The sequence below is a fragment of the Ornithorhynchus anatinus genome, chromosome 5 (genome assembly GCF_004115215.2).
Source record: "Ornithorhynchus anatinus isolate Pmale09 chromosome 5, mOrnAna1.pri.v4, whole genome shotgun sequence".
In the NCBI taxonomy this organism is placed as follows: domain Eukaryota; kingdom Metazoa; phylum Chordata; class Mammalia; order Monotremata; family Ornithorhynchidae; genus Ornithorhynchus; species Ornithorhynchus anatinus.
This window is the reverse complement of record NC_041732.1, coordinates 86,116,490-86,128,291: the sequence shown is the minus strand read 5'-3', so window position 1 is coordinate 86,128,291 and position 11,802 is coordinate 86,116,490. Positions and strand designations below refer to the sequence as shown.

The following is an 11,802-nucleotide window of genomic DNA, read 5'->3' as shown; positions in this document are numbered from 1 at the left end:
AGTTCCTGTATACGTGCTTATAAATACCATAAAAAGATGTTTCCCAGGAAGTCTGGGCTGAATAAATACTTAATGAGCAAATCCATCCTTTTCCCCTAATTAAAATAATGAAATTACAGTCAGTCCTTGTTAAGCACCACCACTATGTGCCAGGCACTAGTACTAAGTGCTGGGGGAAATACAAGCAAAAAGGGTTGGGATGCAGTCCCTGTCCCACATGAGGCTCAACAGTCTTAATCCCCATTTTACAGATGAAGTAATGAGGCCCAGAGAAGTTTAGTGACTTGCCCCAGGTCTCACAGTAGACACCGCGGCAGAGCCGGGAGTCTTCCAGAATCCCTCTTGGAAATGAAGCTGGGGAAGGAGGTGAATGGATCGAATTAAAAGAAGATTAAGACCCACAGAAGTGAGGCTAGGGAAGGAGGAAGTGAATTAATGGATGAAAGAGGATGATGTAATAATAAATAATAATAATAATGGCATTTGTTTAGGACTTTCTATGTACCAGCATTTTCTAAGCACGGGGGTAGATCCCAGCAAATCAGCAATCAGGTTGGACACAGTCCCTGTCCCATGTGGCACTCACAGTCTTAATCCCCTTTTACAGATGGAGGGACTGAGCCTCAAGAGAAGTGAAACGACTTGCCACAGTCACACAGCTGACAAGTGGCAGATCCAGGATTTGAACCCATGACCTCCTGACTCCCAGGCCCCTGCTCTCTCCACTAGGCCAAGCTGCTTCTCCCAAGCTCTTAGTACAGTGGGAAGCAACGTGGCTCAGTGGAAAGAGCACGGGCTTGGGAGTCAGAGGTCATGGGTTCAAATCCTGGATCTGCCACTTGTCAGCTGTGTGACTTGTGGACAAATCACTTAACTTCTCTGTGCCTCAGTTACCTCATCTGTAAAATGGGGATTAAGACAGGTGAGCCCAACGTGGGACATCTGCTTCCCCCTGTGTCTACCCCAGCGTGTAGAACAGTGACATCTGCACATAGTAAGCGTTTAACAATATAACACATATTATATTACAGTGCTTTGCACACAGTTAGCGCTCAGTGAACAGGATTGAATGAATGAATGAATGAATGAATGAATGAATGAATGAATGAATTTTCTAACGTTGGTGGTCGGTGCCTCCTTCCCCTTAGCCAGCTCGCTCCCAGCATACTCCGGGCCCACCGGGCCGGGATTTAATCCCACTTCCGCGTGCTCTCAGCCCCTTCCAGCCCTGCCGGAACAAGCACTGTGCTCCCTGACGCCTTCCCTCCTGCTCCCGGCCTGCTCTGGGCCCACCAGGATTCATAACAATAATAATAACAATAAAAATGATATTTGTTAAGCGCTATGTGCCAAGCACTGTCCTAAGTGCTGGGTACTGTTTCTAAAGCGCTGGATTCATGAATTCATCCTTCCAATCCCCCAGCTCGAGGCTGCCACAAAATCCGGAAAGAGCAGAGGCCGCGCATGGGCCCCGAGCTCTGAATCCCGGGGAGCCTGGGACCTCCTGCTCCTTTGGCTCCAGCTCCCTCATTCATTCATTCAATCGTATTTATTGAGCGCTTACTGTGTGCAGAGCACTGTACTAAGCGGTTCCCTCTTCCATAGGTCTGTCTCTGTCCGTCTGGGTTCATGTTTCCTCATTCCTGATATGCCCTGCATTCCCAGTCTCCTTTTCCCATTTAGACTCTTAGGTCATGAGCCACTGAGGGACAGGGACTAGATCTAATTCCCACCTGAGGGGGATCCTCCCAGTCAATCAAATCCGAGGCATTTATCGAATGATCCACCGGGTGTAGAACGCTTTGACGAAGCACTCTGAAGACGATGATGCAGTGGATTTGGTAGACACCACCCACCCCCTGTAGAGGGGGTGGCAAGACATTGAAATAAATGATAGGGGAAATGGGAGAGAATAAGGATTTGCACATAAAAATAATAATAATGATAATAATGATGGCAGTTAAGTGCCTAATTACATGCCAGGCAATGTACTAAACGCTGGGGTGAATAGGAAGAAATCAGATTGGGCACAGTCCCTGTTCTGCGTGAGACTCCACAATCTCAATTCCTATTTACAGATGAAGTAACTGAGGCCAGAGAAGTGAGGTGGCTTTGCCCAGCTTCTTAAGGGGAACAGAATTCCAAGTGTCGTTGGTGATGCAGAAGGGAGGGAGAATACGGGAAATAGAGGGCTTAAGGGAAGGAGGTATCTGGAAGGAGAGGTGATTTTAGGAGGGCAGTGAAGGTGGGGAGAGTGCTCAATAAATAATTACTATCAATACTATTACTACTACCGATATAATGCTTGCCAAATCTTTCAGTGAGAATGACTGTCAAAAAATAGGTTGAATTTGTCATTTTCCTGCCGAAGCAAGAGTCGGCGGACCTCACCTGCTTCCCTAGGTCGAGAAGGCCGTGAGATTGTCAGAGAATAAACCGGCAGAATTACTTTGAAATAGGAACTAAAAATGGATTTTCAGGGAGGGAAATTGTCAACTCCAAAGGATCCATGCACAGTTAAAGTGTTTCTGATTTGATGCAGTGACAAGTAAATGCAGTATTAGCAGAGAGAGATTACCATAAAATCTGAGTTTTTGTTTACAGACTATATTCCATGATGGGAGAACAACTAGTGTGGGGCCCCGGGGGATTTGGGGGAATGTTTTCTGAGCCTCCCATTTCCTCCCCTTTGTAAAATGGGCTAGAACATCCCTTTGCTATGGCTGATGGGGATATTTTGAGGACGAAATTGATACGCGATAAGACACATGCTCTTTGGAAACAAAACGGTTACACAGACTTCATCTATTATTATTAGATGCTAAAAATGAATTCCTAAATGTCATAATAATAATGGTTAAGCACTCCCTATGTGCCAAGCACTGTTCAAAGCCCTGGGGTAGATATAAGTAAATCGATTTGGACACGATCCCTGCCCCACATGGGACTCAAAGTCTTAAGCCCCGTTTTGCAGATGAGGTAAGTGAGGCCCAGAGAAGTGAAGTGAATGGCCCAAGGTCACACCAGCAACAGAGGCGGGGACTAAGAACCGGGGTCCTTCTGATTCCCAAGCCCCTGCTTTATCCACTAAGCCACACTTAGCATAGAATTTCAGTCTGCAGGGGCAATAGGTACATATGTTTTTTGCACGGCGACCTAGCGGAGCATGAACTGAGAAGCAGTGTTGCCTAGTGGGTAGAGCACAGGTCTGGGAGTCAGAGGAAGTGGGTTTTAACCACATGTCTCCTGTGTAACCTTGGGCAATCCACTTCACTTCTCTGTGGCCTCAATTACCTCATCTGTAAAATGGGGATCAAGACTGTGAGCCTCATATGGGACACCTGATTACCTTCTATCTACTCCAGCACTTAGAATAGTGCTTGGCACATAGTAAGTGCTGAACAAATACCATCCATCATTATTATGATTATTATTCTCTGGGCCTCAGTTACCTCATCTGTAACTGTGGGGATTGAGACTGGTGAGCCCTCACATGGGACAGGAACTGGATCCAGCATGATTGCTTGTAATCCATCCCAGCACTTAGCACAGTGCTGGCACAGAGTAAGCGCTTAGCAAATACCATAATTATCATCCACCCTGGTTGCTTAGCACGGTGCCCAGAACACAGTACGTGCTCAACCAATACCACGTCTGCTGTGGTGACTTTGGGCAAGTCACTTCGCTTCTCTGTGCTCAGTTCCCTCATCTGTAAAATGGGAGATTAAGATTGTGAGCCCCACGAGGGACAACCTGATTACTTTGTATCCACCCCACGGTTTAGAAACAGTGTTTGACCCATAGTAAATGCTTAACAAAACCACAATTATTCTTAATTATCATTGATCCTGTACTGCTGGGCCATCAGAATTCCTTGCCACTGGCTGGGGTGGTCAGGGGGATCACACACGGCGGGTTATTTCGCTAGAGCCCACCTAGCACTTGGAATGTGATTAGAACCCACAACCTTTGACTCCCAAGCCCGGGTTCTTTCCATTAAGCCACGCTGCTTTCCTTTCTAGACTGTAAGCTCATTTCAGATAGGGAACAGGTATGCTAATTCTGTTGTATCGTACTCTCCCAAGCACTTAGTACAATAAGCTCTGGACATAGTGAACCACTCAATAATACGGTAGTATAAAACAGACCAGTTTTCCCATCTTCAGAGCCCTCCTAAAATCACAGCTGAGGCCTTCCTAAGCCCTCATTTCAGTCCCCTTATCAATCGACAATAATAATATAATGGCATTCGTTAAGCGCTTACTATGTGCAAAGCACCGTTCTAAGAGCTGGGGGGGGGGGGATACAAGGTGATCAAGTTGTCCCACGTGGGGCTCACAGTTTGAATCGCCCATTTTACAGATGAGGTAACTGAGGGACAGAGAAGCTAAGGATCTTTGCCCAAAGCCCCACAGCTGACCGAGTGGCAGAGCCGGGATTAGAACCCCTGACCTCTGACTCCCAAGCCCGGGCTCTTTCCACTAAGCCATGCTGCTTCTCTAACCACCCTCACTCCACCCTCAGTGACGAAGTCCTCACCGATAGATCCATAATCCATCTTAACGTCTGTCCTCTCCTCCAGACCGCAAGCTCCTCGTAGGCAGGGAATCTGTCAGCTGACTCGGTTAGACTCTCCCAAGCGCTTAGTACGCCGCTCTGCACACAGTAACCATTCAATAAATCCCGCCGATTGATTCTGCGTCCCAAATTGGAGCGTTTCTGTATTGCTATGTTGTATTATACGCTACCGCACCGTATTACTGCAGCCCACGAATCCAACTGCGCTTTGTAGTATCTTATGGATGATCGTATTTTAAAACTCCCAAGGCTTGCTGTGAATCCACGTGGAAGAAGTCAAATTGCTCTTCCACCTTTGACGTCGAACTGAAGATCGCAAAGCAGCAGCAGAGCAGCAGGGACCGAAATCCCTTCCCAAACCTTTAGTGTCCCTCTCTGGTCAGAGAGATTAGGGCAGCTTTGATGATAATAATAATACTAGCATTTTTGAGCCCTATGTGCCGCGTGCTGTATTGAGCGCTGGGATGGTTATAAGTGAATTGGGTTGGATGCAGTACTTGTCCCACGTGGGGCTCAGAGTGTCAATCCCCATTTTACAGGTTAGAGAACTGAGGCCCGGAGAAGTGACTTGCCCAAAGTCACACAGCAGCCAAGTGATGGAGGTGGGATTAGAACCCACGACTTCTAGACTGTAAGCCTATTGTGGGTAGGGATCGTCTCTCTTTACTGCTGAATTACACTTTCCAAGAGCTCAGTAGAGTGCTCTGCACAAAGTAAGGCTCAGGGAAGTGAAGTGACTTGCCCAAGGTCACACAAAGCAGCAGAACTGGGATTCGTTCATTCATATTTACTGAGCGCTTATTGTGTGCAGAGCACTAAGTGCTTGGGGAAGTACAATTCAGCAATAAAGAGAGACAGAACTTGCCCACAAAGAGCTCGGGGACTAGAGGATTAGAACCCAGGTCCTCTGACTCCTAGGCCTGTGACCTTTCCACTAGTTCATGCTGCTTCTCCTGATTGATGGAGGCCAGACCCGCGGAGAGGATTGTAAATTACTCCTTAAAATTTTGACCAGAGGAACTGTTAAGGCACACTGGGTCATAAATGCCACTGATCTAGGGGATGCAGGATCCACAATTTAGTCGCCTCTGCGGCTTTTCTACTTCGAGCACTGCCAGAGTCCCCAAAAGCAACAACAATAATAATACACAGCAGTGACACACCACAATACACATTTTCCATTCATTTATTGTATAAAAACAAAGGTTTACACCTGATGCCTTAGGGCAGCAAACCATAAACTCCAAACGTTAGTACAGCAAAACCCTTGCCAATCAATCAGGGAGGAAAATAGTAGAAATTCATTTTGCCCTTTCTGGGACTCATTCTTCTAAATCCTTTCATAGACAAAAAAAAAGTCAAGAAGCCAAATCCAAGCCCCTAAATTATTTTCTGTACATATTGTTCCGTAAAACCTGGCTTAAAAGGTCTAAAATCAAGACTAACGAGAATCTCGATGTGCTTTTCCTTCCTCTCATCACCATTAGATTGAAAGGCCCAGCTCAGAATGTGCCGGGACTTTTCTAACTAAACATTTGGGGGTCGCAGATAGCATGGGTAGTCGGGTATAAATGCCCCCATCCCCCTCCCCTGATCTGACAGTTCGATACCACTGCATCGCTCGTCAGAGAGCTCCTCGGGACCAAAACCCGCTCTCAAAAAGCAGCTATCTACGGCACTAGCCTCGACTAAAGACACACAGAAAGCAAAAAGAATTCAGAAGGCCTGTTAAAAACCTCCCACTTGTCTTCTCCGAGAAGACTGAGAGCCCCATATTTTAAGAATTATAGGATTATCAATGAAGACGTAGCAAGCACTTGAATTTACGGAATTCTGAACGATCTCCATATTCATGCCGAAATAAAACACTGAAACAGAATTGAGAAACCTGGTGTATAACAGAGCAGCACGACCTTCCGTCACCTTGCCATTCTTCCTGAACTCGACTCACGGCACGTCGTGACTTTCTAAATAGCTCTCAACTGGAGCATTCAAAGATCTATAACACACGTCAAAGGGAAACCAATAGCATGACTCTCACCTCCTTAGGTACCTTCCATATCAAACGATGAAAACAGGTACCCAAAATGACCGGTTTGGCTACCGGTAGGGAGATTTGAATTATCATGCAACTCAGATGGGAATTTTTCACACCCAGTTCTCCAGGCTCAGGCTGGGGGACGTCTACGTCTGAAAATGCGACTGCCAGGGACGGGACATTATGGGACCAAGGTTACAGAAGATCTAGTAAAGAAACGGTCTGGCCCAAGATATTAAAGTGTATGTTTGAAACCAGGTGTCTCTGAACACCATACGTTATCTTTTTTTTTCCACTCTTTTTCCAGGGCGATTACAGACGTCTGTTCCCAATAGAATAAAAATGGTGCCGGTGACAAAAACGGGATGGGTTCAACTACCCAGAGGACGATGACGGACTTTCTCAGACCACACTTTCAACCGCATGGCACCTCAAGTCCATGTTTTCCAGCCCCTTGTACCCACCACCCACTGATACGGTAAAAGGAGATGCTGATGCCGTTCTGGGATCGATCCCGGGGCGGTAGGGTGATTCCGGATGCTGCCAAGGGAGATGGGGTCAGGGGCCCCAGCCAGGCCAGGGGTTCAGCAACCTCATGATCCAGAGGTCCCGGGTGAAGCATGAGAGGACCGACTCCACAGTAACCCCAGGGCAGCGAGCTATCGGGCCAGCGAGCCATCGGAGGTCAGCTCAGCACCTCAATCGACCACCCCGAAACAGACATATGTCCCTAGCTGGAGCGGGTCTCCCTGCTCTCTTCCTGCCACGCGCAGCTCCTCTTGGGAAGCAAGTCTACTGCCACGTCCCCTGAGTTCAGGCACGGCCCATTCATTGCCCGGCCTTCTTGCGCCTGGAAAGGGGCCCTGCTTCCAAAATCAGCACAATCCCATAATCACGAAGGAAAATGAAAACAAAACAAAGGATTCCAACTGGCACCACGAAATTGATGTTTGTGGGGCCTTGGGCCACAAGAAGTGGGCGGTTGTAGCCAGCCTGTGGTGTTTCCCCCGGCGACCCCAGGGCCGTAGCAAACTGTTGAAATCTTCACCGGAGACCTAGGGGGAAGGAAAGAGGTGACCCACATGGCGCCATCGGCCTCCACTCAAAGATGTTTCAAGTTACAACTACCGGCCTCTATGACATTTCCTATTCCACTTCCCGCTTCCGTTTACAACCACGTCCGGAAGCTCTGACTTTACAACGTTAGCCCGTTTTAGGGCCTGGCTGCCAGGAGTAGGAGTCGTGAAGAAATGGAAAATTTTCTCACTGACGAGGGCGGAAAAAGGACGATTAGATCAAAAAGGATAAAAGGGGCACAGGAGAACAGGAGAGGAGGGGCAGAGATCGTTGTGCAGAATCACCAGAGGATCGACATGAATACGAAGCCAATTGGCTCATCACAGAGCCCCTCTGGATCGATAGGAACATTTGACAACAGCCCTGTGATTTATCAAGAATCGACCGAGTCCACACTCTGGGTACATCTGGTAAAAACGGGGCACCCGACCGTGGTTCTGAAGCCAAGCGCCCATTCCGAACGCTGCTCCTGGGAGGCGATCACTTCCAACCCACGGCCGCACCCTAGGATGCGGATTTTGGGAACCATCTGGGTTGAAATCCAAGGGGTGACTGGATTTGAATTAACGATTAGTTTTTTATAACTAGAGAATGAAAGTGCAGTGCACGGGACATCTCTCTTTCAGGGTTTAGATACATAACCGATTCCCCCACGTTCAAAATGGAGTTAAAATTAAACCACAAAAGCTAAACCAGTCTAACTACAACTTTAAGGAGACGGTCATTTAAAATTTGCAAGTTGTGGATAGATTACATTGAATAGACTTAACAGTATTTAAAATAGGGATATGAGCTGAAGGGATGGATTGGCAGGTTTTAGGAGAAGGTGGCTAAACTCGTGGGGGTACATGGTTTTGTGCCACGATAGCCTATTATCAAGAAGCCCATGAGAATTTTTTCATGCTAAAGGTTCTAGCTTAAATAAAACCACACGGGAGGGCATTATAAATGAAACAAAATGCAACGCTCAATGAAAATTACATCTAGTAATTTTTCTTTTTGAATGTGTTGAGGAGGAGGGATGGGAATGGGGGAAGGTAGGGGGAAGCCTAAGCATTTATTTTGAATTGGCCCTTTATTTCAATATTGTAAATCTGTAAGTAAGCATCTCTTAGGTTACCTTTCCTCGCCTTAAAAAACAATAACTTAACCAACACAAGATCGAAATGTTGAGCGAGTAAGGTTTAAAGAGGTGTTCTCTTCAAAAAAGCATGTTTTAAATTTGGCCTCCTCAATCTTTTCCTAAATGGCCCGGAGGGATGCCATTTTTCTCACAGGAAAATAAGGCACCCGACCGCCTCCTCCCTGACTCACGCCAATTATTTCCACTGAGGAATCCTGCCCATCAGGCACAATACAGATAGAGGAAAATGCCGAGTAATCTCTTCTCTTCTGATATAAAGTATTCTGTATCAAAGATAGATATTCATCTTCCGCCTGCCGCCCCACACCCACCCACCCCACCCCCAAAATAAGGGAAGACTTCTGTCCACTTGATCGCTATTATCCTAGTACGGGTCAGATGTTCTCTTCCGCAAAGATCATGGTTAAATGGCTGAATTCAATAAATAAGGTTCTTTCCTTTGAAAACCTATCAAATCCGCTAAACCTATCTACAGCTCAGTCTTTTTTCTTTTCCAGTCGGTCTTTCGGTGCCCGCTCGTCGTCTGAAGGTTCCGGAGAATTCTCTTTGTCTTCGTCGTCTCGGTCTTCCTCCTCCTCCTCCTCCTCCTCCATCAATTCCCGGGATTGTGGTCCCCTGACGTGCATCTGAGTGTGCTCCTCTGACCCTCCTCCTCCTCCATCGGGGTCGGCCGTGTAGATTCCGTAACACATGATGCTGATGACCCCCAGGGGCAGGCCGAAGAGAAAGCAGCCCAAGAGGGGTGAGCTCTTGAATACAGACTGGGGGGAAGAAAAAAATAATCATCAGAGGAAACAATTCCACGTCATGTACGAAGTCTCCGGTAGGTTTAATACTAATGAAAGCCGTAGCTCGACACACTGTAGCTTCCTACTTTCTTAACATTCGACTCTGATGGTTTGAAAAGCAGCACGGCCAGGTGGAAAGAGCAGGGACCTGAGCATCGGGGGACCTAGGTTTTCAGCCTGGAGCTGCCCCTTACCCTCTGGAGGACCATTTAATGCTTCTATGTCTCAGTTTCCTCATCTACAAACTGGGCAGGAAATACCCGTCCTCCTTAAACTGGAAGCTTCCAGTAAGAGAGGGACTACACCTGAACTGATTATCTTATATCTACTCCAGAGCTTAGCACAGTGCCTGGCTCAGAGTAAATGCTTCACAAATGCCAGAATTATTATGATTATTATCGTTATGACCACCCCTTTACCACTGCAGAGAGGCATACTACAGGCCCGTGGCCATCCCACCCGACTCCCCAAAGCTAAAAATGAATCGTGTAACAATAGGCAGCTGGGGAATTGTTCAACATCAAGCTGGGTAACCTCTCCATGAATAAATGACAGTGTTCTGAAGTTCATGTTCATGATTTTTCCCTGCATTCTATGTTGCCTACTGGAGTCCTCTGGAAGGTCAGCTGCCTCTGTCCTTGCAAACACCTGCTCAGGTGCCCCTTCTGACAGACCTCCAGTTCAACTGCGGGAGACGGCAGGGAGGGGGACAACTAGGAGAGGGACCCAATGTCCCTCCGATGCCAACCTCCTCGCTGTACCTCCATCTCACCTATCACACCATTGACCCTGCCCTGCCTATGGCCTGGCCCTCCCTCCCCCTCGTATCTGACAGGCCATCGGCCCCCATCTTCGAAGTCTCCGGGAGGCCTTCCCTGCCTAAGCCTCTCATTCCCTTCCCCACCGCCCTAGAGCTTGGATTTGGACCCTTAAATCACCCCACCCTCAAACCCACAACACAATGTACAGAGCCGCAACATGTTTACTTAAATTGATGAACATCTCCCCCTTGAGACCATAAGCTTGTTGGGGGGCAGGGAATGTGTCTACTAACTCACTCTGTTAGAGGGTTCTCTCCCAAGCATTTTGTGCTCTGCAAAAAGTAAGTGCTCAATAAATATAACTGGTTATTGAATTTATTGTATTGATCCCTGCTACTAAATTACCCGGGAGTAATGAAGATTGCCAATAAGATTAGGGTGTTACTCTAGTCAGTGGCTTCCCTCGGGAATTGTATTTCTATGCAAAAAATGATGGGACAATTAAATATACCTCTAGAAGCTAGATAAGTGCCCAGCACACTCAAAGCGTAACTTTAATTTTAATTTTAACTTTAATTTTGAGAAATTTTGAAGTTCTAAAGAATTCTGTGACAGGTTTTGGAGAAGAGGGCAGAGGCTAAAAATAGACGAGGGAGGGCGTTCCAGGCCAGGGGCATGATATGGGCTAGGGGTTGGCAGCGAGACAGGCAAGATCGAGGTACACTGAGAGTGTTAGCACTAGAGGAGCGAAGTGTGCCGGCTGGGTTGTAGAAGGAGAGCGGCGAGGTAGGAGGGGGCAAGGTGATGGAGTGCTTTACAGCCAACTGTGAGGAGTTTTTGTCTGATGCAGAGGTGGATGGGCAACCACTGGAGTATTTGAGGGTGATACGTACTGATCGTTTCCGTAGAAAAATGATCCAGGCAACAGAATGATGTCCAAAATTTGTTCATCATAAATTCAAGGAGCTAAAAACCAATAACCTCGTTTGAACTACAGAAGAGTGGAGGACTTAAGAGTCTGTTTCTTTGGATCAATTGCTTTGCCTCCTGTTACTTCACTTCTCTACTCTCCTACTTCAACCCAGCCTGCACATTTTGCTTCTCTAGTGCTAACTTTCTCATTGTGCTTCGGTCCCATCTAGCTCGCCGTCGATCCCTTGGCCACATCCTGCCTCTGGCCTGGAACAATCCCTCTCGCCCCCGGCCTCCTCAAATCCTCTCCCCCGGCTTCAACTATCATCTCTATGTGGACGCCAAAGCCTCTAGCAGCTAGAGGTACCTAGCCGCCTCTTCCACATTTCTCCTGGACTTCTGGCATTAGTGTCTTCTCCAGAGAATTAGTCCTCCTGATTATGTGTCCAAAATATGTTAATCTAAGTCGAGTCATGTAGCCTTCCAAAGACCACTTTGGCCTAA

General features: G+C 47.2%; 1 protein-coding gene across 1 annotated transcript in view; it reads right to left on the bottom strand.

Moving 5' to 3' along the window:
• Positions 1 to 5,748: 5,748 nt before the first annotated feature.
• TMX3 (thioredoxin related transmembrane protein 3) overlaps positions 5,749 to 11,802 on the bottom strand; it is a 72,744-nt gene continuing 66,690 nt past the window's right edge. The window contains exon 16 of the mRNA XM_029065176.2: positions 5,749 to 9,598. Coding sequence (XP_028921009.1) covers positions 9,314 to 9,598 — 285 coding nt within the window. The 3' untranslated portion in view covers positions 5,749 to 9,313. The remainder of the gene's footprint in view (positions 9,599 to 11,802) is intronic.